General features: G+C 35.5%; 1 protein-coding gene and 2 long non-coding RNA genes across 3 annotated transcripts; all 3 read left to right on the top strand.

Moving 5' to 3' along the window:
• The first annotated feature begins 1325 nt into the window (after nt 1-1325).
• LOC126630489 (uncharacterized) lies at nt 1326-3031 on the top strand. The gene is made up of 3 exons (XR_007626016.1): nt 1326-1474; nt 1723-1802; nt 2668-3031. It is a non-coding gene; the product is annotated as an uncharacterized LOC126630489 (long non-coding RNA).
• An 11163-nt stretch (nt 3032-14194) lies between these two features.
• Nucleotides 14195-20631, top strand: LOC126630484 (serine/threonine-protein kinase BSK2-like). The gene is made up of 10 exons (XM_050300605.1): nt 14195-14463; nt 14593-14816; nt 14920-15055; nt 15948-16081; nt 16746-16851; nt 17763-17848; nt 18838-19026; nt 19150-19308; nt 19627-19740; nt 20126-20631. The coding sequence occupies exons 1-10, from the start codon at nt 14394-14396 to the stop codon at nt 20375-20377; spliced, it is 1470 nt and encodes a 489-aa protein (XP_050156562.1). The 5' UTR covers nt 14195-14393; the 3' UTR covers nt 20378-20631.
• Nucleotides 20632-23317: 2686 nt separating this feature from the next.
• On the top strand, nt 23318-25612 carry LOC126630487 (uncharacterized). Its single transcript, XR_007626015.1, has 2 exons — nt 23318-23746; nt 25212-25612. It is a non-coding gene; the product is annotated as an uncharacterized LOC126630487 (long non-coding RNA).
• Nucleotides 25613-27283: the final 1671 nt, after the last annotated feature.

Raw genomic sequence — 27283 nt, forward strand, 5'->3', positions numbered from 1 at the left:
TGGCCAACAAGTGCATGCAAATTATATTATTTTTGAATCAAAATAGCAAAAGCGTTGCATGCACCCGAAACCCGATAACATGTATACTCCATCTCCATAGCTTAGATTTGAAGGTTGTAAAAACCAATGTCGCGTTTAGCAAACGGGAATAGAGTGGAAAGTAGGGTAATCACACTCCTTGCAAAGGTTTCCAATGTTTACTATCATTTCCTGGATGAAAATGAGTACGGTCCACCAAATATCAGTAATCAAATTTTCAAATTTCTCATAATTAGATTACATAATGAGGGGTGATGTTTGGATTCCGGAGAAAAGATAAACAGAAATCAATATTTTCTACCGATGATACCCTCACACTTATTATAATCTTGAAACACTCTCACAATTTGCCACTTAATACTATTTTGTAGTGGTATTCCTCATCATTTGTAAGTAAGAAGTCTTAGGTTCAATTTTCAACAAATGCGAATTGGAACCACGTTATTATGGCTAACTCAGTGTAAAGCTTAACTCACTTCCCCACTCCTTAGTGTTGGTAATATAAAAAAAAATAAAAAAACACACTCACAATTTAACACCATCCCCTCCATATATGTTTTTTTTTTCTCTCCGCTGACTTTAAGCCCTTCACTAGCAAAGATGCCCACTCCCCCCCTTAGTGTAGGTAATATCTTTTGTTCAAAAAAAAAAACACTCACAAATTAACACTATCCCCTCCATATATGTTTTTTTTTCTCTCGGTTGACTTCAAGCCCTTCACTAGCCAAGATGCTTTAAATAGAGAGTTTTATTTCCAAAGAACAAGCTTATTAAGTACATACTTACAAGGCATACAAAATAAAAATATATATTTATAAACAGTAATCACCCTTGTTCTTACCCTTTTACTTTTTAAACGGATGAACTTGTACAATGACAAATATTATTTAGAGTGAATAATAGTAAGGGTAATTTCACTGCCCTTTCCTTTACCTTGCCTTATCCTTGCCTTAACAAATCCCCCTGCCCAACAAAAGTTGCTCCAGCCCGCCCCAATCACCTTTGCTATTCGATGGGCCTAACTCCAGAGACTTAGAAATTAGGCCACTCTTGTAATATTCTGAAAATTTTAAGCACTGATTAAAAATGGATTGCTTGTGGCCATTATTAGCAAAATTAATTTGCCTTGTTTGAGGTTTGGATCAATTGGCCATTGGCCCATTAAAAGTTCTCTTACTATTGAAAAGCCTTGGCTTGAAAATAAAAGAACTAAAAGAAGAATAAAAATAAATAAAAATAAAGAATAAAAAGGGACGCTTTTGTTAGTAAGGAGAAAAGGTTTGAGCACATTCTGGAAAACCTTCTTCCTTTGTTGCTCTCTCCTCCAGCCGAGAGAGATGAAGAAATTCCTCTCCTTTAGCTCTTAAACTTCCAAAAAGAAAATTAAGGAAGAGAAATTTAGTTTCTTTTCCTCTATTTGTGAAGATTAGTACAAGTGAGGATCCCTTGTTTGTCTCCATTAGAGATCTCTATTTCTTACCTTGGAAATCTATTTGATATTTAGTTTGATAACCCATGAACTAGTTTGGGTGGGAGTAGGAAACATGAAAGTACCATATTGCATGTTATAGTTTTAGAGATGAGCACCAAGTGTTTGTTTAAAGTCCCCAATTAACCCTGAATTAGGGTATGTTGTCTGGTATTTTTGTATGAGCAGTGTGTGATGATTTTTCTTACTTATAGATATAGAAGAGAAGGACAAGGTGATTACTGAACAAGTTGGCGAACACCACGGGAGTTGAATATCACGAAATTATGTTGAGGTAGGGGAGTTCTAACCATAAAAATATTTTCATTTTTACTTGATAAAGGATTGTTGGCATTTAAGCACTGTTTCAAGCTTACTTAATTTTTTTTTCTATTTTTGATTGTGTGAAAGAAGTGAAGCAAAAGTTTCTCTATGGTTTGATTCTAATGATTTTAATTTCATACCTACAACTTTGGTGAGTTTAAAGTGATTGCAATGATTTTTCAAGATTGTGTTTTTAACGTGCATGCCTCTTATTTTAGTTATTATCGAATTCTAAAGCATCTTGACATGAATGTTCAAATTGTGAAAATAGATGAAAGTAGTATAATACTTGTGAAATTGAGAATGTTGAGGAATGTATGAATGGGCACAATGACCCGTGAAATTGTTAGATTATGGGTACAATGACCCAATGTTCCCCAGGTAAAGCTTCATGTGTGGGCTATAAGAATGAGTTATCAATGTGACAGATATGTGTGGTATATATGTTGGCCAGGTATATTACGATTCTTTCCAATCTGCTAATCACTTGTTTGGGATAAAAGAGAAACTTTGTGATCAGTTGTGTTATTGTTTCTTTTAATAATAATGGCTTTGTTGTCATTATGACGAAAGAAATGTTTCTGAACTGTGTGTTGTACCGTGTTGTTATCAAAGCTGTTTATGCTCTAAAACTTTGGTTTTCCTACCATATGTTACTTCCAAGCATTTTAGAGCATAATTCCATTGTTGGATTACGTAGTGGTGGATATAAACTGTTTCGAATCACTCTTATCATTTTTAGGCATGCACCAGAAATTTTAAATGACTATGGACTTACCGAAAAACCCTTACTGGGCATTTTATGCTCACCCGTTTTTCTAAATATGTATTTTCAGGTGGTGTAGGGTTGACCAATTGGGTTTCGAGTTGCAGCTTTATTTTGGACTAATAGAAGGGAGTCCAGACGTATATCTTTTGGGTGAGCTACCAAAGTATTTGTATAGTTAGTCTTAGTTTGTAAATGATCTTTTTGTTGCGTTGTAGACTAAAAAGGTGTAGGCCACAATGGGTTAGTGTCTTTACTTACCTGGGCAATGAAAACTATGTATATATGGTCACTTGTCTTTTGGCTTGTATAAATTATGCTTATGTACATTTTCATCAAATGACCTGAACATGTTTTTCTTGTAAGAAGCTTTGAAGGTCTTTTGTGAACTTATTATAATATGTAAGGCTTAATGAATTGCCTTTGGAGAACCACTATGAACTGGGTTATGTTTAAAATTGTGGTTGATTATCTACTACATAGGTTGCATTTTGAAAATTTCAGATTTTTACTCTTTGGAGCATAATCAGTTTTATTTCCAAAGTGACTTGGTGCTGCTGAAATTGTTTTTTTTTTAGAAAAACAACAGCATACCTGTTTTAGATTTAAATCTTCCTAAACTTCCCGAACTTGAAAATCCTTAAAATTTTAACACAACTTCGTTTTAGGTGTCTACTTTGAATCTGGAAATTTTTGTAGTTTTTGGTTAAACGGGTTCTTTTCGGTGAATTTTACGGTACAGGTCGTTCCTACAGTTTGTATTACCACACTAAGTCTTTAACTTTATTTCTTTGAGTTACCTTTGTAGTATGGAGTAATGTAATTGTTGAGTTTAAATTTTCATTGACTAAATCTTAAGCTAATATTTGTTTTATACCCTTAAACGATCACTTTGAACTATTTATTTCTCTTAATGTCACACCTTAAGTATTTGGGTGTGACAACTCTTGCCGCCTCTGCGCAATATAACTTTATGTTGATGTCATCATGACGTCATATGACAAACAAAATTGTAGACGAGGGTGCAACAGTATAAAACAGTGGTCGAGGGAGGAGTCCACCTTCTCTGCGGTCCAGAAATTCGGCTTAGAAGATGAAGTGGAGGAACGGATGGAGAGAGGAATGACGGAGCGAGGGGCGAGCTTCGGAACCCGGCCTTGTGTACAAGGACCACGACCTTGTGTACCAGGACCTGTCGTTGGCAAGCTCGAAGTCGAGGGAGTAGGAGGAAGATATAATTCGCCGATGGGAGGGAATGAGAAGGAGAAGGAGGAGAGAATTCGCCGGCGGTTGGTGACGCGACTTTGCCTATAGGCAATAAACTTGGACGACGTTGGCAGTCTCTACACGTGACGAAGAAAAGGAAGGATGGAGAAATTGATAGTGAAAAGGATGGAGAGTGGGGTTGACACACCCAGACCCGGAAAGTCCAGTAAGACTTCAGATCGAGCTGTGCTGGCCGACACTTGGAATGTGACGCAACCATAAAGTGTAGTGATGATGAAAATGTGAATAAATTTAAAACTTAAATATGTCTAATATTGAGTGCGCTGTGAGCGGGAATGAACCCATTTCACATATGATTACAGAGTATACGTAAAGTACAGTAGAGTAAGATAAGAATTATACCATCAAAGGTAGTCACCTATATTAGAATATGCCGATAATCCTCGTCGATACGGAAGCTCAGATACTAAACTTGAAGGGGCGGAAAACAGAAAATGTGAATGGCAAAAACAAAACTTTTCAAACCATTTCAATTATCAAAGATAATAACCCCTCTCTGTAAGATTGTATAATTTCTAGAAAATCATACTATGTATAAAAATGAAATCAAATGTGTGTTAACAATAAGTCCAGAAGTATACCACAGCCCAACATCTCATCAGCAATATAAACAATCATGTGCTTAATAATTCATACTAGCCCGCAAGTCGGAGTCACCTATGGTGACCTATACGACTGCACCCATATCTCATCAATCAATGCTAGCATATAAGTTGGAGTCACCTATAGTGATTTGTACGACAGGTTAGGTGTAAATAAATACGCTTAAGTGCTACGATCACGTGAAGGTTGTGCGAAGTATCGAAAGTCACATATGAGTCAGAACCATCTAATGTGGTTTGTACGACAGGCTGACACATACCTTGGATCCAAAGTGAGCGTATGGTGCGGGAGGTGAACGATCACGTGAAGGCTAGACCCTATCTTTGGGCGAAGCACTAACACCGAGATGTAGAATAATGAGCATTAAATGCATATAAACATAACCATACACACTGCAATTACTATCATCAACATGTACTCACCTAAATCTTACCTGGATGTCCGCAAAGTCGTTTGGCATAACCACTTTAACGTTCCAACATTCTTAATCGGAACTAAACCCAGTGATAGGCCAAAATAAAATCATGGTTAATCTCTACGCTGTTAACCATCATAACTTCTTTCCTTAGAGAAATCAAGTACCCCGTTAAATTCGGATTGTTTTATGGCTGCATCTAACTGACTTGTTAGACTACTTACGTACCCTTAAACGGGATCAAGCTATTCGTAGTTCAACTTAATACTTTAAAGCATTGACAGTAGTTATATGTATATAATATGCATAAATCAATTTAAAAGTATTTGTGGAATTATCAATCACATAAAATATATATATATATATATATATATATATGTATGTATATATATACACACGATCAAAAGGAGAAGACCCACTCACCTGGAGTTCACCCTACAATTCCCTAGAACGCATATCGAGGCGTCATGAATGATCGGCAACTAGGCAATTATCAAATCACACCTCAGAATTTATAACAATAGAACACATAATTTACGTAAAACACAACCCTACGTAATTCGACTCGGAAGATCCGCATCACGGATTTCAGATCCGTTACTTCTAAAGATGCACATTATACTTCTAGAATAATATCCTGAAGTTTCAGAACGATCCAATGGTCGGATCTTCGTCAATTACCAAAACCAAGTGGCGGTTAACGTTTTATTTTACGAACTTACAAATCCAATTCGGAAAGATCCGTGTGTCGGATTCCCAATCCGTAAGTTCCTATAATCCTCAAATATTACGAACCACGACCCATTAAAGTTTGATGACGATCCAAAGGTCAGATCGTCGATTCATATAATGACCTAATCACTTATTGTAGAAAATTTAGGTTCTAATGATCAACATGCGTCCTATTATTGTCAGAACTGAATTCAAGGCATATAATTAGCCTAAGAATAGCATCGATAACCCCCTGGCCAAGCGTCGCCGTCGGCCGCCCTGACTCATTGGAAAAATCCAACTATTTCCAAAAATTTCCAAATTTTACAGAAATGAAGATCTCTAAGAGTAAAGCAAGTTTTATACTTGTGACCAAGTCCAATTTGGCCGGGAAAGGCTCCAATTTGTCTCGAACCCGTCGAAACCCTAAAATTTGGGTGTTCTTGATTCGTCCTCAAATCAACTCCGACGCTCCAACCACTGATTGGGCATTGTTCTAAGCCTTAAGGGAGGTCTAATGATGGCGGTAATTGAAGAAAAACATTTTGGAATTGGTGGATTTTGGATAAGTCTTCCGCGGCACCCGCGGGGTGTTCTTCGTGAAATCTCCACCAATTCGTGTCCATTTTGGCTAGAATTGGATGTTGGGACATGATGATGAAGTTTGGTGGTGGTGAATGGATAAAAATCGCCTGAAAAATGGGTAAGAATCGCTGAAAATTGCTTCGAACCCAGTGGCATTGCCGTTGGGTATGTGGGTATACTGGTGAGGGGAATAGAGGTTTGGGTTGGGTGCCACTCACCTCTCTCCTTTCCCCTCATTTCCTTCTCTCTCCATTGGACAGCCTCTTCCTCTCTCCTCTTCCGATTCGCCACCACCCTTTCCTGTAACTCTCCTCCTCCTTTTTTTTTTTTTTTTTTTTTTCTGTCCAACACGCTTCTTCATCTCTTCTTGTTTCCCTTCCCAACCACACACACGTGGCTCCCTAAAACAAGCCACAAAAAATATCAACCAATTATGAAATTTATCAATTGGTCTACAATACTCGATGTTTCGTAAAATTTTAATCGTAGCTCCGATTTCGATTTCGATTGCGCCTCCACATTTGTAAAGTCAAGTACTTTAAGAATACGCTAAAAGAATATTTTGTACGTCTCACCATACGTTGGTCAACACAAGTCAATATCCTCGTCTCTAGGGTATTTTCGTAAATTCACATTTTAAAATTTATGAAATTGTAAAATGAGGGACGGGTTGTCACATGGATAGTTCAAAAAAATTGTTACAAAATAATATTAATTTTTATTTTATTTTTAATTACTTTTTAAAAAATAATTTTTATGTGAATTATGCGGACAGACAATTTGTTTAAGGGGTGGAGATACCCTTGGGCGATTATTATTCATTAAGGCAATAATGACCAATTGCATAATAGCCCGGACAATTAGCTTCCTAAGGGGTAGAGTTGCTCCAAAGGGAAGTGGAGAAGAATATAGGTTGGGAGAGGAGCAAACTCATAAAAAGGGGATGACATGTACTGGGTTTTGTTCTCTTAAATAAAAAAAAGAATTACAAAATAAAAAGATTAAACTTTTTTAGGGTAATTAAATTTTTATTAAAACAAATATTGTAGTGTGTTTAACTAATACTAGTAATCACACGAGTTTATGGTATTTTAGTAATCACACTAGTTTTCTTTTCAATTCATGTGAATTTTTATGCAATGAGTATCACTCTATAAATTTTAGTAAGCAGCTTGACAAGAATATAATTCTCACTCCAACTCATTCTAACTTCTCCTCATTTCAATTACACTTTCATTCCGATTATGTATTAGTAAACAAGTCATAAGAGTCTTCCTAGCACCTAAAGTTTGGTGCCTCTAAGAATAGACATCTTCTAGAGTGGGATGAGTGATGGAGGATGGTGGTGGCCGTTTTTGGGCGGTGGTGGTGGTATATTCCTCTCAACAATCTTGCTCGTAGAGATGGTGGCCCTTTTGGGGCAGTAGTTGTGGTATATTTTTCTCCCATGAATATATATATATATATATATATATATATATATATATATATATTTATTTTTTTTGAGAATCCATGCAATATTCCTACTTTAAATTATACACGGAGAAGAATTGACCTATAACAAAATTAAAAGGTAAATCCAGAAATATTTTCAAATATAAGAAATTAATAAATAACATTCCAACTGAATCACCATGTATTGGAAACGAAGAAAGTTCCTAATGAATTTCGGTGGAGAGGAAAGATGCAAAAAAGAGAAAATGTGGATTCCTTGAGAAATTGTTTTTCTCCAAATCTTCAACAATCGAGGGTTGTGTCAGAAAAGTACAGATTGTTGTTTTGATGGATCCGGGGCTTAGACCATCTCCAACCCTTGGGCTAAAAGCTAAATTTTTTAGCCTGAAAAATTTAGCTTTTAGCCCCGAAACAATTTTTCTGCTCCAACTCTTCTGGCCTAAAATTTTAGTCCGGGATTATTAAAGAATGAACTTAGGCTAATTTTTTTTCTTAAATTAACTTTTTTTTAAATAATTATGTAGACTATTGTAAATTAATTTTATGAACATTTTAATCTAAAAATATTTAAATTAAGATAAATATTGAAAAATCACTAAATTTTTCCACAAAGCAAGCCTTCATTTTTAAAAAAAATTATTTTAGCCGTTGGATTTAAATTTGGGCCGTTAGATCTTTTTTTTTTTACTATTAGATTTGATTATATTCGATCTCAGCTATTGAATTCAATGTATTTTAAAATAACATTTAAAAAAAAAATTTGAATCTAGACCGTTGGTTCCAATAATGCCAACCGTCCGATGAACAAAAGAGCCGTTGGGCTCATAATCGCTTCCGACAGCAGCCCTGACAATGGGTCCCATCATGTCGGGCGCTGAAGGCTAACGCCCACGTGGGGCGAGTGGCGCGAGTGATTGGGCCGAGAGTGGGCTGGGAAAGAGAGAGTCCACATGTTTCTGGGCTATTTCTTGGGGGGGAATTTGGCCCTCAATTGACATTTGGCTTGAGTTGGATTGGGTTTGGGGGGAGGGGGGAATAGGGGGGAAATTTGGCATTTAGCCCAGGGTTGGAGATTGTCTTATGAATGGATTTTGATAAATTTAAGTTTCCGGGGGTGTTTTTTTTTTTTTGGGTCAATGCAAGTTTTTGAAATGTATTTTCATTTATATCAATGAATTAAGTTTGGTTTCAAGTGAAAATCCCAAATTATGGGTATTCTATTTTGATGTCTGAGTGTTAAAAATAGTCAATGTAGAAACCTAAAAAACCAAAGTATCTAAAGATTAACGTGCACAAATATAAGTAAAAATTAATTAGGTATTGTGTTTAGCCATTACCCTTTGTTTTAAATTAGGTATTGATCGAATTCATTGTTGATATCTTGGCTTGAAGTTTCCGATGATTTCTTGTTGGAGTTCCAGAATTGACATTAGACTATGGATTGGAAGTTTGGAATTTGGCGTTAGATTAAGGGCGACTTATAAATGTTTCTAATCGTTCTGATTGATGGTATTTTTTTTCTTCTTGTGATGCATATGCTGTTTAAAATGTTTGTACAAGAACAAGTTTATATTAAGAATGTGATTGAGAATTTGATATGTTCAGCCAAAAACCAAAAGTCATTAGTTGTTTTTCTTGTTTATATTTTGGTCAATTTCTAAAACACCAAAATACAAAGCGTGTAGAAGGCTTGGTTTCAGAGAGATGTATGTTGAGCTATGATGACCGTCAACCTTGCATCACAAAGATAATTGACTTGGCCATTCTAGAGAACGTATTTTATTTGTTTTTGTTTTTGTGGTAGTGTTTTATTTCTTATTTAGGTTAAGCTTGGATTACGTTTACTGATTTCTCAAAGTTCAATTTTTTGTTTAAACTGAACAAGGGACAAAGATATGAGTATTTTGTTGTTTGTGTTTATTGAATTGTTGGTATAAATTCTTGCTTTCCATATGAAATTTGGACCATATTTGTATAACATGTAACCCTTGATATATCATTTTGCAAACTAAACCCTTTATTAAAAAGCATCACAAAAATTCTCTCCTCTAGTGAGACCCTTTCTCACCGTGGTCTGAGTGACTTTCGTTTTTTATTTTCTGCGTCCCCGTCGGCCTTTGCCATGGTCAGGTTTTGTGGCAGTCCTTTGACTTGCCTTTATCTTCTTCTTTTTCTTTCTCCTACTGTTTTTTGCAATAATCCCAGCCCTGTTTTCATCCCGATCTTCCCTTCACGATCTCATCTTCCTGTTACTTTTTTTTGTCTCTGTTTTCACCATCTTGAGCATCAAATTTCGATCACCCGTTTCCTCCATCTAATTCGATCATTTCCCCTGTACCATCTTCATCACCTGGCTCCATCATCTTTCCACAAATCCTATTTTCGACTCCACCATTTATTACTGCGATTGTCATTTTTCTACGGGAGGGTGTGTAGAGCTTTGGCTCGGGTTTTTGCACCCCACCTTTGTTGGCCCTTATTTGTTCTTATAGTGTTCGCCCTTGTTGGCACTGTTGTTCGTGAGATCTCTCTTCCCTCGGGCTTCCTTTGTTCTAGGGTGACGATCATTTTGGTGGTTCATGGAGGATGGAGCGACTTTTTTCTTCCTCAACTCAAGGACTCTTGATGGTGTGATGGCAGGTCCTTGTGGCGGGAGATGGATTATACTCGTTATGGAGAGTTTCGGCGACAGGATGAACAACTACAGTAGTTGTTGTTGTTGCTTAAGGGTTCTTCTGTTGTGTGATTTGTATATGCTGGGTTCCAAAGATTACTTTGGGCTTTGTAATGTGTGTTTAATGGGTCCATTTCATCTTTGTAATGTGTGTCAATGTCATTACCTATTACAAACCCAATTAAAGACTAGGATAACAGATCAACTCCCAAACAAAGTATCTAACTTTATGAATCATTGGGAAAGGAAGCAAGAAATTACTTCATGGGTGGATTGGAATATGTATTCTTTTAAGGCTGCCTCCACATATGGGTGGGTTCGGTTTCATTCGGTTCAGTTTTTTGTTAAGATTGAAACCGAACTGAAACTTTGGTTCTGTTCGGTTCAATTTTCTTTCGGTTCGATTTTTTTTCAGTTTGGTTTTGTTCGGTACAGTTTCAGGGTTTTTATTTTATTTAATAAAACTTATTTTTTTTAATATGGAATTTAGAAAAGAAGCTTGCATTGGTAGACTAATAATAAGAAAATGGGGAAAGTTGAAAGTGGGAAGGTAGTTGTATATATACAAGATCATATAAACCAATCTTATTTTATCAACAACCTCAATTGCAAAGAAAAATGATCACCGTATCAATTCAAAAAACAAACAAATAGAGAAGGTCTTTCAAGTTCCAAAGCCTTTCAAAACTTTCCCCTATAACCAATGCAATATCCTCCCTAACTGAACCAAGTATGCTCCTTGAAAAAGACCTAGGCTAGTTTCAAATTTGGCAACAAAGTTTCAAAAAAGAAACATCATGGGCATACATATATAAAGTGTAAAGGGATTCGATTTGGTTCAGTTTGGTGTTCGGTCCAATTTTTTTTCGGTTTTCAGTTTTTTGAATCCATCCCAACCTCCACAGGGACAACTCATAAGCACTGAAATTTTCAATTCTAAGGAAGATGATTAAAACCCAAATTCTACCTAGACTTGAAAATTGTAAATCTAAAAACAAAAAAGCTAAACAATCAAGCCACAAAGGCTTCTAGGTTTTAGGTGCAAGTGCAAAACCTCGAGCTTTAGGCGTAAAAAAAGAGGATGGAATTAAGAAAATCTTCTTGCTTTGGTTTCGTTGCTGGGAAATTGTCATTGATGACCTTGTTGTGGCACAACTGACACTTGGGGTTGCAGAAGCACCGTGATTCCAACGACAGGTTGTGAATGTTCAGACTATTAACGATAACATAAAAGGATAACGAAGTTAAAAATATCGCTTGATGTTTTAACTTTCAACCAATGTTTTAAAAAAGGGCCTAGGCGGCCGTCTAGGAGCTGGGTGGGTTGGAACTGCGGCAATTTCGTGTAAAATGGCTGGAAAAATTGAGTTGGCCCTAGGAGGGCTAGGCGGTGCTAGGCGGCTGGGTGTTTTTTTTTTTAAACTGAAATCAAGTATTTTACATTATTATATTTCCTTATTTTCCTTCTATTTTGCATTTTATGTTGTTTTAAATTGTAAACTTGTTGTACATGTGTCATCCTACATTACAATACTCTTCACTATGATTCTTAATGTGTTTTTAAATTTTGGACTTGTTGGATAATCTTTTTGCATTTTATCATTATTTTATTATCTTATCCATGGATTTCATTCAAGTATAATTTTTTGTAAGTGACAATATGCACTTATTTACAAGATAGACAAGAAATTTACCTAAATCCGCCTAAGGCTCGCCTAGCCATCTAGGCGCTAAGTGCTAGCCCGCTGCCCAACTAGCGCTTAACATTTTTTAGAACCTTGTTTTCAGCAGAGTGTTTTAAATGAAAAAAAGAAGATAAAATCAGATATCCAATTTTCATTGGTTCAGTACTCCATTTATAAATGTTGAGATGGGGTTTCGAAACCCCGAAAAATTCCTCATCAAGATATTATTTTGGATATGCATGGTCTACATGTGTGCAACATCGTCAGACTAACAGATTTTATAAAAAAAAGTTACAAATACCAATGGTGCATGTTTGGTTATAACATAATTATAATTCGTGTACAAATTCTAAACTTGAGTGAACAAATCCTAAATTTTACTTTTACTTTTATTTATACTAGCTTTCATGCACGCGCTCACACGAGTATAGAAGGCATTTTTTGAATCATGGTGTGCTAAGCACAACTTACACGTTTTAAATGTATTTGTATACGTAAATTGACAAAAAGAAAGTCAAATATTTGAAGTAAATGAATAATCTTAGATCATGCTAGAAGAAACCCATCATAAACCAATTAAAGCAGCTGAATTTGCATAATAAAATCGGTCTTTATAGAATTTATTTTAAGAATAAAGAAAATAATATATAATAAACAATTAATTGAATCACATTATTGCCAACCCATTGTGAGGTTAAGCCCACCCCTCTCCCTTAGTGTAGATAATATCGTTTATTAAAAAAAAAATCATTTGACAACTAATTTAATCACATTATTATCTGCGTACGAAAGATCATTTTTTATAACCGGCATTACATGCATCTTAAGATGTTTTGAACGTGTTTAAAAATAGAGAAAATAATATCTAATAAACAACCGATTGAATTACATTATTGCTAGTCTATTGTGAGGTTAAGTCCACCCCCTCTCTCTTAGTGTAGATAATATTTATTATTCGTGTGCGAATGACTTTTTTTATAACCGGCATTACACGCCTCTTAAGATGTTTTGAACGTATTTAAAATAGAGAAAATAATATTTAATAAACAATTGATTGAATCACATTATTGCCAGCCTATTATGAGGCTAAGCCCACCCCCTCCCTCCCTTAGTGTAGATAATATCGTTTGTTAAAAAAAAAACAATCATTTAACAACTAATTTAATCACATTATTATTCGCGTGCGAATGACCTTTTTTATAACCGGCATTACATGCCTCTTAAGATATTTTGAACATGTAAAAAAAATCATTTGATAACTAATTTAATTACATTATTATCCACGTGCGAATGACTTTTTTTTTTTATAACTGGCATTACACGTTTCTTAAGACTTTTTGAATGTGTTTAAAAATAGAGAAATTGAATCACATTATTACTAGCTTATTGTGAAGTATTAATTATAAAAAAAAAATACATACACACACAAATTAATTATTAAAAAAAATACTATTAAAATGATAAAAATGCCCTTGTTTTATTTGATGCATTGTTTTGAAATGCCTTTAAGCTTTTTGTTTTGGGGGCATTTTTATCCAATCCTTTTGTTGAAGCTTGGTGACATCAAAACACTATTCACCTTTTCTTCTCTCTTTATATATAATAGATATATTAAATATGTGAAAAGTATTGCGAAACTAATTATTGAGAGATGGTAGAATGGAGAGAAGGTCCGCGGGAGAAGAGAAAATGAGTGAAGGGTAGAGTAATTCCTTATATCTAATGCCTTTATTTATAGTAATCGATGCCTTATGGGCTATAAGTAATATAAATCATACAAAAAAAATGATCTTCTAAACATTATTGAGTTCTTACTTCTAGTTTACACAACTCAAACTCGTTATAGAGCTTATTTGGATATACTTTTAAAATAACTGAAAACGTTTTTGGTGAAAATATGTTTAGAAACAATCCTTAGTAAAAATGCTAGTTATTTCTGAAAAAACATTTAAAGTGTTTTCTGGAAGAATTACATAACTAACGCTTCTTGTAGAAAACACTTTAAATGCTTATGACAACACATCAAAATGAACTCCTAAATTATTATTCACAATGCCAAATTGTAATGCGCGTTGGATAGTCTGCGTGCGTGTGGGTACACGTGCTCATTGTCAGTATGTCATATTGTCATGTGCTTCTCCCTCGTCTCCCTAAGTTTTGATCTCAATCAGCTTGCCAATTTTTTAACTGAACCACCCAAACCCCACCCCCACATTACTCTCTCTCCGTCCCCACAACCTCTTTGTTGACTTTTTACCTCCATTTTCACACCTTCACTTGACTTGACCAAACTCCCACTTCCACTTCCACACACTTAACAACTAATACAGATCACAAAAGAAGAAGAAAGGAAGCAGAGCAGTGGCATGTAGCTCTCATCAATGGGCTGCTTCCAGTCCAAAAAACCCCGCCTCCCTTCCTCCGACCAAGCCCCTCCTCCACCAGATCCAGGTTTCACTCTTTTTCCTTTCTGGGTTTCGATTATTTTTGTGTTTAGCAAAAACCCAATTGAAAATTATGAACAAAACGATTGATTTGTGTTTGAAATTTGAACCCAATATCTGTATGATGGTGTGAAAGCCAATGAAGTGGAATTGGAAGATGAACAAGCTGTTCCTGTATTCAAAGAGTTTGGACTGGCAGAGCTGAGAACTGCCACCAATGGATTCAACTCTGAACTTATTGTCTCTGAGAGTGGGGAGAAGGCCCCCAATGTTGTTTACAGAGGGAAGTTAAGAAACAATCGATTTGTCGCCATTAAACGCTTTTCTAAGCTGTCTTGGCCCGACCCACATCAGTTTTTGGTATGCCATTGTCCACTGAGTTTGTGCATGTTATGTGTTTGTGTTTATATGCCTGTATGAGTTTCTGAGCTGATGGAGGTGTTTGTGTTGTATCTGGATGTAGGCAGAGGCGGCTGGGGTTGGCAAGGTTAGGCACAAAAAATTGGTGAATTTGATTGGGTGTTGTGCTGAGGGAGATGAGAGGCTGTTGGTGGCAGAGTACATGCCTAATGATACTCTCTCCAAGCACCTCTTTCACTGTATGTTTCTATCGTTCTTGTATGTATTTGTGCTGATAAACTATAAAAATATGAATGTTGCTAATATTCTCTAAGCCTCATAGAGTTGGGACATATTATATAATGTAGTTTTGCTTTGTTCATTCTTCTAGTTGTAACTTGTAACTCAATGCAAATGCTTTGGAAGTGAAGTGATCTCCAATCGTGAGTCAGCATGGTCATCTGTGTCCAAGGACTCTCACTAGGCATTTAGATGTAGATATAGTCCTTTTCTGGTATGAATTCGTGTAACTCACATGTTCTGTAATTTGCGTCTTAGTTGTAGGCTTCCCCTCCCGGTGGATGCACCCACATCTATCCTACCTTCTGCCAACGTCTAAAAGTAACAAGTCACCAATGATTCAGACCTTGCAAAGGCTAGATTCACTATGTTGACATCCTGAAGCCTAACTTATTGGTGTTTGTTTATACTATTTCTATAGATTAGGATTCCCTGCACTCTGCCTGGATTTTAATCTTTATGTGTTTTCATAGGAAAGAGTTTTAACTATGCCTTTATGTGTTAGCTGATAGTTAGTGCAGAAGAATTTCCTCTTCACTCTGTAGTATTGAAGTCCTGTCATTAACTAGAAGGCCTCTCACTGCCAAAATTAGGCTAATTGAATCTTCTAGCTCATATAGTAACGGTAATGCTTCTTTGGCTTAACTTTTTTGGACGATGAGCTCAATTATTTTCTGTTTGCATATTCTATTGTCACTGAGCATGGATAACTTGATTGTGCATTTCTTTTCCCTCTTAAGATTTTGTTTTCATTTTGTCTTCCTGTTTTGCTTTTTTTTTTTGCGTTTATTCTTTGAGCCACAGTTAAATTTGGTTTCCCTTATTCGTTAGTTTTTCTAATATATGTTACAGGGGAGAAACAGCCATTGCCATGGGAAATGCGCGTTAGAATTGCATACTATATTGCACAAGCCCTTGATCATTGCAATAAAGAAAACCGAAAACTGTATCATGACTTAAATGCATACAGAGTTCTTTTTGATGAGGTACGCTATATCCAAACACACTGCTTTAGTGTTTAATTGACTTCCAAACCTAATTATTGGAACCAAGGTTGGGGGTTACCGAAATTCCCGTAGTTTGCACATACAGAGTTTTCTTGGAAGAGGTACAGATCATTCAACACAATAAGTTGCAAGTGGGAAATTCATATTTATTTGCTTTAGTGATTCATTCAAAACCTAATTATTCAGATCAGGGTTAGCGCTTACTGAAATTTGGTAGTTTTTACACGTGTAATGTTTATGTGTCTTCATTTGTGCATTACATATTCAAGTTAGCACAAATGTGCTTAATAACAATTAAAGCAGACGGAGTATAGTGAGTATGCCGTTGGGAGAGATTGTTCAGAAACAAATCGAACAAATGATATTTGAATTTCAAATTTCCTATCTCTTGGCCATCCTGGGTGGTTCTCACTTTTAAGGAAATAATGGTCTGCCTAGCCAATATGTGATCAAGGGGAAACCTCGAGGTTCTACATGTTCTGTTTCATGCCCTGATTCAATTGTGACCCTTTATTATCAAGTAGTTCCTTATTGAAATAGAAAAAGAAACTTACTTTTTGTGACATCAAGGGAGCATATTTTGTGGTGTTAGTATTGAACTTATCCGAATTGTTGTTGAACTTAATATTTGGCTGGATCACAGGATGGTGACCCGCGGTTATCTAGCTTTGGTCTGATAAAAAATAGCCGAGATGGTAAAAGCTATAGCACTAACTTGGCTTATACTCCACCTGAATTTTTGCGGACAGGTATGCCATGTTGTTTAGCATACATTACTGGAGGTTTCTTATAGACTCTTGCAAGTGGAAAGATTTCAGTATGGCGATGTTTGATCTTATGTCGTCATGGTTAGTAATATTCATCAGAGCAGAATATAAAGTAACTGGAAGAACAATAATGATTTTTACATTAAACAAAAAAGAAAACATTTAAAAAAAAGAAGGGAAAAGATCAAATAAGCTGTCACAGACATTAAAATCAAGGGACCAATAAGTAAATCTTGGAACCTGTCTCGATGTCTCCATTGAAATGTCTGAGTTAGAACAGCAAGAAAGTGGATCAAGATGTGAACTATTGTCCCTAAAATTTACGTTTTGTTATCCTGTGCTTTCTATGGTGTGAGCATTACCATTTACCAATGTAAGAAAGACCCAGACGGTTCTATTCTCTAATTCTCCTATGTGTGGTCTTCCATTTTCCATCCAAAGGAAGTGAAGTCGGTCTCGTTTGAAACAAGAGGAATTATTTCTGCTTCTAATGCTTGATTTTGTTACATGATGAGTCTTGTTAAAAATCAAAATGCTAATAATTGATACAATTCAGTTAGCACTCTCTCATGGATAGGAAACTAAATTTCATTAATGGAAAAAGGAAGAATGACAGTGTGGGCAGATATCAACTGAGCCTGATGAGCTAAAAACCTGCATCCCCCACCAATACGATCAACTACAACAGATAGAACATCCACAACCCCATTTACAGCAACAAAATAGAAAAAGAGCAGCATTCCAATCATACAATATTGCAGAAAAAGAACCATCCCAACTCTCGAAAGTTTAACATGTAGCAGGACTGTGATCATTTCTTGTATGTTTCTGATAGTGGCTACTAAGGAAATACCATTATCCATTTTACATAATACAACGTTTGGTTTTTGCAGGTAGGGTCATTCCAGAGAGTGTGATCTATAGTTATGGGACTGTTCTTCTTGACCTTTTGAGTGGAAAACATATCCCTCCAAGCCACGTATGCATTCTTCACATATTTATCTTTACTTTTCTGTACTATCTCAACCTTCATGACAGTTTCGTTCTTATTTTTCTTTTTGGGTTAAGCATGACAGTTTCACTCTTTAGTTCAATCATGTAATTTTTTTTATCGTCAAATCATGCTGACAAGGGTTAGAAGGGTAAAATATCTGGTGCCAGTGGTAGTTGCCAACCCCCACTATATTTCCTCCAAACACAAAGGATGAGTGTGTCATTGCGAGCTCCACTTGCATATTCACTCTATAGATTGTCAGTTGGAAAACAAAAAAGAATTAAAGATATGTTGTTGGGGTCAATGCTAAAGAGACTGGTTTGAATTTTAAGTAATACAAGAATGTTTCCTTAAATAGGCATTTTCCTGTCATTCCAAACTTGGTTCTCAGAGCAGCACCACTAGGTACGAGCATTGTCTGTTTCGTTGGTATACTCTATCCCATTTTGAAATTTATTTCTTATAGACGAGTTATAACTTATACCCAAGCTAGGGATGGGAGACTTAGGAGTACTTACACTGTCTGTGTGTTGAATTAAAACTAAATACTTGAGCATGGAATACAAGGAAATAATGCAGTAGTAATAAACAAAAATAAAACCCAAATGGATGCACCAAATGTGTAAGGGACCGACTCGACCAACAAAATAGACCGTCATTAATTTCATTATTTATATCAAGATACACTGTCTTTCTCAAAGCAGACAATATATCAAACAATTATTGAGGGTGTTCTTCATGAGAAGGCTATTGAGGGCCATATAGATGGTTGTGAATAAAATAGCACCAAGGCCCATTAACAGACCATGATTGTAGCTACGCTGTTAACTATTGTTCTACTTGGAATTGCCTGCTTGACTCCAAGTTCATTGGTCTGTCTTCTATTGTTATAGTGTTTTGTCGCCTTTAATGATTTGGGGCAGACAAGTCACTTGCAACTTCTTACTTCATGGAATTAACTTGTTATTTTCTAGGCATTGGATCTCATAAGGGGGAAAAGTTTGTTATTGTTAATGGATTCATCCTTAGAAGGACAATATGCCAATGAAGATGCAACTGAATTGGTTGAATTGGCCTCAAAATGTCTTCAATATGAGGCTAAAGATCGACCTGAGACCACATTTCTTCTGTCAGCAGTATCCCCCCTCCAAAAGCAGACAGAGGTATTTTGAATAGTTACAAAGTCTTATTGAAAACTAGGATTTTGTGACGACTTGTCCTGCAATTTCTTCATTTGTTTTATATATATTTACTAATATGTTCATTCGTTGAAACTGGTATTTTAGGTTGCATCACTTGTTTTAATGGGTTTATCAAAAACTCCAGTGGTGATGCCAACCATACTTTCTCCCCTTGGGAAGGCCTGTGTACAGATGGACCTCTCTGCAGTTCATGAGATTTTGCTAAAGACTGGTTACAGAGATGAAGAGGGTGCAGAAAATGAAGTGAGTTTCTTATCTTCTCTTTGTAGGTGAACCACATATATCTGGAAATAGAAAACTTAAGTATGATTATCTTACCATATTACAGAACAAAAGAAGGCAATCTTCTTCCATTAAATACAGTTTTGTGAGCAAATGCCGTAATTTGCCTAAAACTTAGTTGATCCACGTCAGTGTTCTCTTAGCTTCTGTAACATCTCCCAAAATATAGTCGGCCATCTTAAAATATGTAATTAGTAGTTAGTACAATTGTTTTCAAAGGCTTGTGGGTTGTGGTCTTATATAATGATCCTTTTCATCGGAAATGTGTTCTATCTAAAGCTGTCATTTCAAGAGTGGACACAACAAGTGCAAGATATGTTGAATACCAAGAAATTTGGGGACATTGCGTTCAGAGACAAGGATTTTAAAAATGCCGTGGAGCACTACTCTAAGGTATTTTTCTTTAATTTCCATTGTTCTTTACATTTACTTTTACTTTCAAATGCATAATGTGATTCCTACGATGTCATGATCTAGTTAGCAATTTCCGTTATTAAAATCTTGAAATGGGGATACCGCGTTCCTTACAGCATTTTGACTTACATGAAATTGCTTTCATCATCTTCTACGCACGTTGAGTAAAACTCAATGGAACGGTAACTCTTACAATACCTTTATGGCTTTTGAAATCATATGAGCAGAAAATGACAGCAGAAAATTGAATAAAAGAAGTTTACCTGAACCGCAAGTACTTGCAGACTCGGCTGAAAAAATTGAATATCTTAGTGCCTTTGTATCTGTATGTGTCCTTTAATTTCTGATCCTTTTTATTGTGCAGTTGGTTTCAATGATGTCTGTTCCTTCGGGTACTATATTTGTGAGGCGAGCGCTCTCCTACTTAATGATTGGGCAACCAGAATTAGCTTTGAGAGATGCCATGCAAGCTCAAGTGTGCTTGCCTGAGTGGGCAACTGCCTTCTACATGCAGGCTCTCGCCCTTTCGAAGCTGGGAATGGAAACTGACGCTCAGGACATGCTAAAGGATGGAGCTTCCTTCGAAGCAAAGAAGCAAAACAGCTGGCGCAATTAGATCACGAAGCTGATGAGATGGCGGTAACCAAGGTCTTTTGAAGTTTTTGCCACTTTTTGACCCTGTTGTTGTTGCTGCAAAGGAGACGTGATCGAGCGGAAGCAGGTTTCGTTTGGGTTATTTTCAGTTTACACTTCATCTTCTAGTTGTGAAAGTAGTCTTACACAAATGTATAAGCAAAAATTTGAAATAAGAAATTAGAAACTAGATGTGTAATCAGCTGTTCAATCAAATTTACAGTTATTTGTTTTCTACCTTGGTTTCTTGTTCTGGGGTACAAGAGCAGGAAGCCGGAATCGCTCTGATTGAGCATTGCATCCACGAAGTCCACCACCGTTGCCAACGCCTCTCGTGGTACAAAACTCACGTCCACCATCTTTACCGGCCAGCCCAAGTTCACCATCTTTACCGGCCAGTTCACTATTTACTTAAATAGTGAACTGCCTTGACTTTTTTCTACCACTCCCCACCTATTGTGAATGGTATTTGTCATGGCCATGGTCTAAAATATCCATAATATCCCGATATTTCCATCGAAATTTTCGTATTTTTGGACTACCGATATTTCCGATATCATCAATATTTTAGACCTTGCTAAGTCACTCATGTATCTTACCATGCAATGTATAAAGTGTAAAATCGTACTGTTCTAAAAATACGACGTTAGGCAGCTGGTCACTAAATCGTACTACTAAATAGCGCCAAAACTTCAACTTGGCTCAAAACTTGTAACTTATCCTTGTAATCAAGTACATGATTTGCAAAGTTATCCATATGGATTTACATGGCGCTATAGAAGGCTGGCTACTAGACTGTAGTACTAAGTGGCACCAAAACTTTAACTTGGCTCAAAACTTGTTAACTTATCCTTGTAATCAAGTACATGATTTGCAAAGTTATCCTCATGGATTACGTCCTTCGTTGTTAACTTGTTCTTGGTATTTTCTGCTATGCATTGCCTCCGCTTGGCCTATGCAATTACTTTTGTTGTTTTCCTTGTTAGTGTTTTCGTAGGTTACAAATAGTTTGGTCCAAATCGTCTTCTTCTAATTGTCAGGTTGGGTATTTCTGGTATTTTCTGCGCTTTTTGTTGGCCTAACTTGGTGTTCTCTTTTAGGGCACATGCGTAAAAGAAAACAACAATTTTTAACACAAGTTTTTGTGATCAATTCGTAATGTATTTTAATTATTTGAATCGTTTATCTTTTAGGATATCATTCATATATTACTCTTATAAAAATTTAGACAAAGAACCCTAAACCTTTAAGTCATATGGTTTCAGATTTGGGTGATTTTTGATAGACGTGATATTTGAGAGAAGACCTAAAAGATATACAATTCAGATTGTTGAAATACATTACAGAGTGAGTCACACAAAAAAACTTGTGTAAAGAAAGTAGAGCCACGAATCTGTATATATATCTATAAATAAAGTAAAGTGTCTTTTATAAGAAGATATTAAGTAAAGAAGGTTGAGCTAAACTTCATAATTATTCGTAAATAACTTGATGTCGAATTTCGTCATAGCAGAAATTTTATCTAAAATTTTTTACTTACATATAAAGAAGAACACTACAAGATTGTAATATTAGTTGCCAAACCAATACATTTGTTTTGCTTGAAACGCTGGTGTTTAGAAAAGAAAAACGTTGTGTTGCAACAAGTTTGGTGCTAACTAATAATGCATAATGCATGTCAGTTGATATTATTTTGTCATATGTGCATGTTCCGCTCGTTAATTTTGTATCAGTCACGATAACCACATGACTCATAGTCATTGGTGATTAAACTTAAAAATCGAATTATATATGCTAAAACAAAAGATTAAGTTTAGATTTAACCAAGTGATATCAAGCCCACGATGTAAGTCAGGGAATGCTGAAATGCCTCTTATAGTCCTTCCGGTCTTTGAAAATATAGATTATCGTGACGAATCCACTAGCTAGTCTCTTTTGTAAAAGTCATATTTGTCGATTTGCCCCTTGAACTTGTATGGAGCTGCTAATTTCTTCCTTGAACTTTAATTTTAGCCAATTATCCCCTTGAACTTTTATAATTAGCCGATTTCCCCATTCAACTTTAATTTTAGCCAATTACCTCCCTGAACTTTTATAAATAACCAATTTACTTTTGGCATTTTTAGATTTTAAAAATTTTCATCCAATTTTCCATTTATCTTGATCACGAAAACAATACATGACAATTGTATGAAGACAAAAAGGATGGAAAATTGGATGGATGAAAAATTGAATGCAAGTTTTTAAAATTTAACGCTATGGAGGAATTTGTTATTTATAAAAGTTTTGAAAGTAATTGATTAAAATTAAAGATCAAGCAAAAAATTGATTAATTATAAATATTTAAAGGAAATAATCGATTAAAATTAAAATTCAAAAAGTAAATTAATAGCTCTGCACAAATTCAGGAAACAAATCAACAAATACTTCATTAAAAACATTTGATATGACTCAGAACCAACTCAATTTTTGATTAAAAATATTGAACTAATTGTGCTGGAGCTTAGCAAGCTTCGGTATTGAGGCCAACCCAAACAGAGATCGGATGACAAGAAACTTCCAGCAAGACCGAGTTTAGGCTAAAGGACAAAATTTATAAGGGGTATGTACACAACGCGTGTTGGCTGGACAAACACGTAATATATTTTAAGTAACTTTGACAAAAAGTTTTATGTGTTGTTTATTTTAACAAAAAATTATACTTTTACATTAAAAAATCAAATCTTGGTACTATTTATTTTGTCTTTATCGTTAAAATTAAAAAATTTCAAGTTATTTTCATTAATTTTTCTTATATTTTATGATAGGACAGACACAATAAAAATACATTTCCGTTCTAAGTAAGTTCCTCTCATCTGCGTTTGAAAAACTTATATACGGCTAAAAAAATAAAGAGAAAACATATTTTCAGTTGTAACGAAATAGGAAAAAAAGAGGCCTTTTTGTTTGTTCGTCAACAATGTCTTAGTCATACCACATGAGCATGATACCGTACAAAACCAAACTTGCAATACTTTTCCTATAAAAAACGTTGTTTGGGGTAATAAATCCGCAAACTGGGAAACTCAAAGTATGCAACCAATCAAGGGTTGAAGATTGAAGACGGAGAAAAATAGGCGCCATTATTTGCTTTGCTCTCTCTCTCTCTCTAAAATTTTCTCTCTCTTAACTCTTTGAAGCCTACTTGCAACGTCTCCTTTTTCATCCTTTAAATAAAAAACAAAGTTAAATAGAGGATTCAGAGTCGATACAATACAAATATATTCATATACACGGAGAGAGGTCAACACACACTCATAAATCTCTATTCACCAACTCCCCTTCTTCTTCCTCAAGCGGCTTTGATTTCGCGGTATGTCCTCTCTCTCTCTACAATTTTGTTTGGGATTCTATATTTCTCTCTTCTTCCGCTCAGTCTCTATGGTCATATGTTGTTTCAGAAATTTGGGATGTTTGAATTTCTTTCTGGGTTTAAATGGTTCTGCCTCTGATTGAATCTGTTTTTGTTAGTCATCCTCGAAAACAAGACATGGGTTGTGCATGTTTTTCTCCTCGCTTTGATGGGTCGGTGCTTAATCTTCCATATTTTTTGAAGTTCAATTTTTTAATTTTTGTAGTTGTAGACGCTTTTCTCTTTTCTGAAGTGATAATTTCAAGTTAATTTCAAAGATTAAATGGTATGTAGCTTCAAGATGAAGCTGCTTCTACTTTGTAGATTACTGGGTTTTCTCCCTTTCTGCATAGGCTTCCAGCCATTAGGGTTTTTGATAAAATTCATGAAAAAGAAGTTGGTAGTTGCCAAGATGTAACCCTGCATTCCAATTCAGAAGTCAAAACCTGCATTATGAGCACCTCATAATCTCCTAATTAAATCTTCTACCCGGTCAACTTCTAGTTACTGACCCTTGTGATAATTGATGCAACTGAATGAAGCCTGAAAACCCTCAAATCGCATCTTTATGGTGGCGGATTGGTTTTGGTTTCAACCCGATATGTTGAGAGCATTCAATTTTGTGTGGAATTTGTGCATGATTTTCAATAGCTTGTTGGGGTTTCATATTATGCGTTGCGGTTTAATGATACGGGTTCTACACTTTCGGGAATCAGAATTTGATCGGCACAAAGCTTGCCAGTTCCCTTTGTGTTTGAGAGGGATAAGTTTATTTTGTGTTTCCTGTTATTCTGAAGAATCTGAAACCCTGCCCCTTTTTGTTGAACGTGACAGTATTTTTTTTTTCTTCACCTTTTATGGCTTTGAAATCTAGTTGTTACATTTGATTTTCCTGGTGGAACGAATTGGAAATCTAGTTGTACCTTGTGTCTGCATCTTTTCAACATCATCTTCATTTTTACCTCGGTTTCCTAGTCTTCTGTATTTTGGGTTTTCTTATGCTTCCCTTCTAATTTAATCATCATTGGGGCCTTTTCCGTTGTTGTGCAATATGCTGTCTTAAACTGATGTAGCGGTTGATTTGCAATTTTTTATTTTGCCATATCATGTAAACTTTTGTGACTGAAAACACTTAAAATCGACTATCTTTTATCAAAGCCAAGATTTACTGAAGTAGTCGGTGTTCCGAGAAAATAAAAAAGTACAATTCTTTGAAGCAGCATGGCCAGTAGCCCTCCCATAATTTTGTTGTTTTCTTTTTGGTTGGTGAATGGGGATTCTCGGATGCATTTCTATTGCAAAATGAACAACTTTGTGAGAACATTGTGGTAGTAATTGGAACTTCTTGTGAATGTCTGTTCCGATTTTCTTGTCTCCATCTTTTCAACTTACCTACAGTTAATATGATATGTTTGGATACATGCAGACCAAGCACATCAGACATTTTATGGATAAAGCAGGACTTGGCAAGGAGGCTCCTGAAGAAGTGACTCGTGAGTCGCTTATTGCCATTTCGTACTCTTTACCAGAGAAGAATCTCACTTCAAAACTCTCTTCTGGAGAGTTGAATGGCGAGGCAATAGATACTGATGGAGAAGAGAAGTTTAGGTCTGAGCTGATCTCCATTTCGTATACAGAGTCACCGGAAGTTGGAGGCTTACCCGTTACCATGGGAGAACTTAACGGCTAGGGTGCAGGTGGTTCCTGTATTAATACAAACCGAGTAATACTGTGTGCATGGACTTGTACTGTGTAAGTTGTTTACATATTCTGTAAAATAAACCTTAAAAGAGTTCCTTGAGACAATGAATGAAAAAACTTCCTGTCTTCTGTGTCTCTGTGTGCTGCTGGTTGTGAAATCTGGGTTTTGTATCTCTGCTGCCTCGAAGTTTACTCTAAATCTTTTGGCACTTGTGTTACCAATTGTTGGGACTCACAGCTCGCCTGCAATGAATAATATAAACTTTGTGTTATCTTTTCATGGTACTTTAAAACTTTAGAGATGAGATTGAAAGTTTTAGATTTTGCTTATGGGATAAAGTATTTTGAAGTTCGTAGTTTGATGATGAATTTATTATTAATTGATAGGTTTATAAATTTTTTCTTATAATTAATTTCAACATAACTGGAAATTTTCATATAGTATTAGTAATATGTGCATGATAAACTCCAAATCGAACCAAACTGCACAGCAATATTGGTGAACCGATTACATCGGTTTAAGCCATTATGGTTCGGGGTGGTTTGAAATTCAGGCAAATTGCGGTGTGTAGTTTGGGTCGTGGTTTGTACCTAAAACTGAACCAATCCAAACCGTGTCAACTCCTAATACATTTTATTATGCTGGCAGAATATTCTACGACTAAAAAAAAAAAAAACCTTGCACAATAGACCAGTTAGATGAGCTAGTCAACAAGTTACAAGTTTGATAGTGATGGAAAACACAGTTGTATGATATAAACTTAAAAGACTAGAAATCTCAACTAGTCAAACTCCACCAAGTTTAAGTTTAATAGCAAATATTCATACACAGAAGCTTATTCACTTATCAGATCACACAATACCAACAAGTAACAATAATATAAGAATGTAAGTTAAATCAAAATATGTTGTGAAATTGACGGTACGTGTGCAGTGGAATAAAGTAAATAAGACATAATATTTACGAGGTTCGGCAAGTGTGCCTACGTCCTCAGGGCAGTAGTAGTAGCCTCTCTTATTATCATACTGAAATTACAAAGTAATGGAAACAATACATTGTATCTATGCTTCTCTATCATATTTGTGTGCTGATAGGCCTTCATATAGAGAAAATTTATCTTCTTTGTTAAGGTCAATAAATGTGAAAAACTTGTTGCGAAAATTAGATAACCGAAATTAGTCTCATTAAGTCTCGAATTTTTGTGCTTCCAAGCATACGAATCAAAAGCACAGATATCGTCCCACAGAGATCGAATTGATTCTAAAATCTTAATAACTAAATCGAAACAAATTATAGCGGAGAAGCTTTAACGGAAAAGATAGATGATTTGAATTAAACTAAAAATGAAATATGAATTTAAAATAAAATGCATGACATAATAAAATTTAAAAACATGAGAAAATAAAACCTAGGGCATCTGAATTCACCGTAACCAATTCTACTTAATTCCCTTAATATGTTATGATCAAGTTGTTCCCCAATATTGATTATCGATTTTCCCTAAATTATTCAATGGCCATGGCATCTGGTTGCATCAAAAGTATCCTTACTTGTTAACCTTCTATGGCATCTAGATGGATTTAAACAAGTAAGAACCCATTAAGCTCTATGGAAATTGTTGGAAAATCACACAAACCCTAATTGTATGGCATCTACAAATAGGTGTTTATGGTATCAGTTGCAAGAAGCTAAAATCAAGTTAAGTATGGCATCTACTCTAACTTGCATCAAATCAATCTAATTTAAACCTAGATGGTGATCAAACATCTAAATAAAAATCAAGCGCATTACGAATA

This window comes from Malus sylvestris, chromosome 7 (assembly GCF_916048215.2).
Source record: "Malus sylvestris chromosome 7, drMalSylv7.2, whole genome shotgun sequence".
NCBI lineage: Eukaryota > Viridiplantae > Streptophyta > Magnoliopsida > Rosales > Rosaceae > Malus > Malus sylvestris.

Excerpts from the sequence above, each read along its gene's own strand:
- LOC126630484 (XM_050300605.1), top strand. The coding sequence starts at position 14,394 with ATGGGCTGCTTCCAGTCCAAAAAACCCCGCCTCCCTTCCTCCGACCAA. Across the intron at positions 14,464-14,592 it reads CCCTCCTCCACCAGATCCAG|CCAATGAAGTGGAATTGGAA; the intron begins GTTTCACTCTTT and ends ATGGTGTGAAAG. Across the intron at positions 19,027-19,149 it reads CCCTCCAAAAGCAGACAGAG|GTTGCATCACTTGTTTTAAT; the intron begins GTATTTTGAATA and ends CTGGTATTTTAG.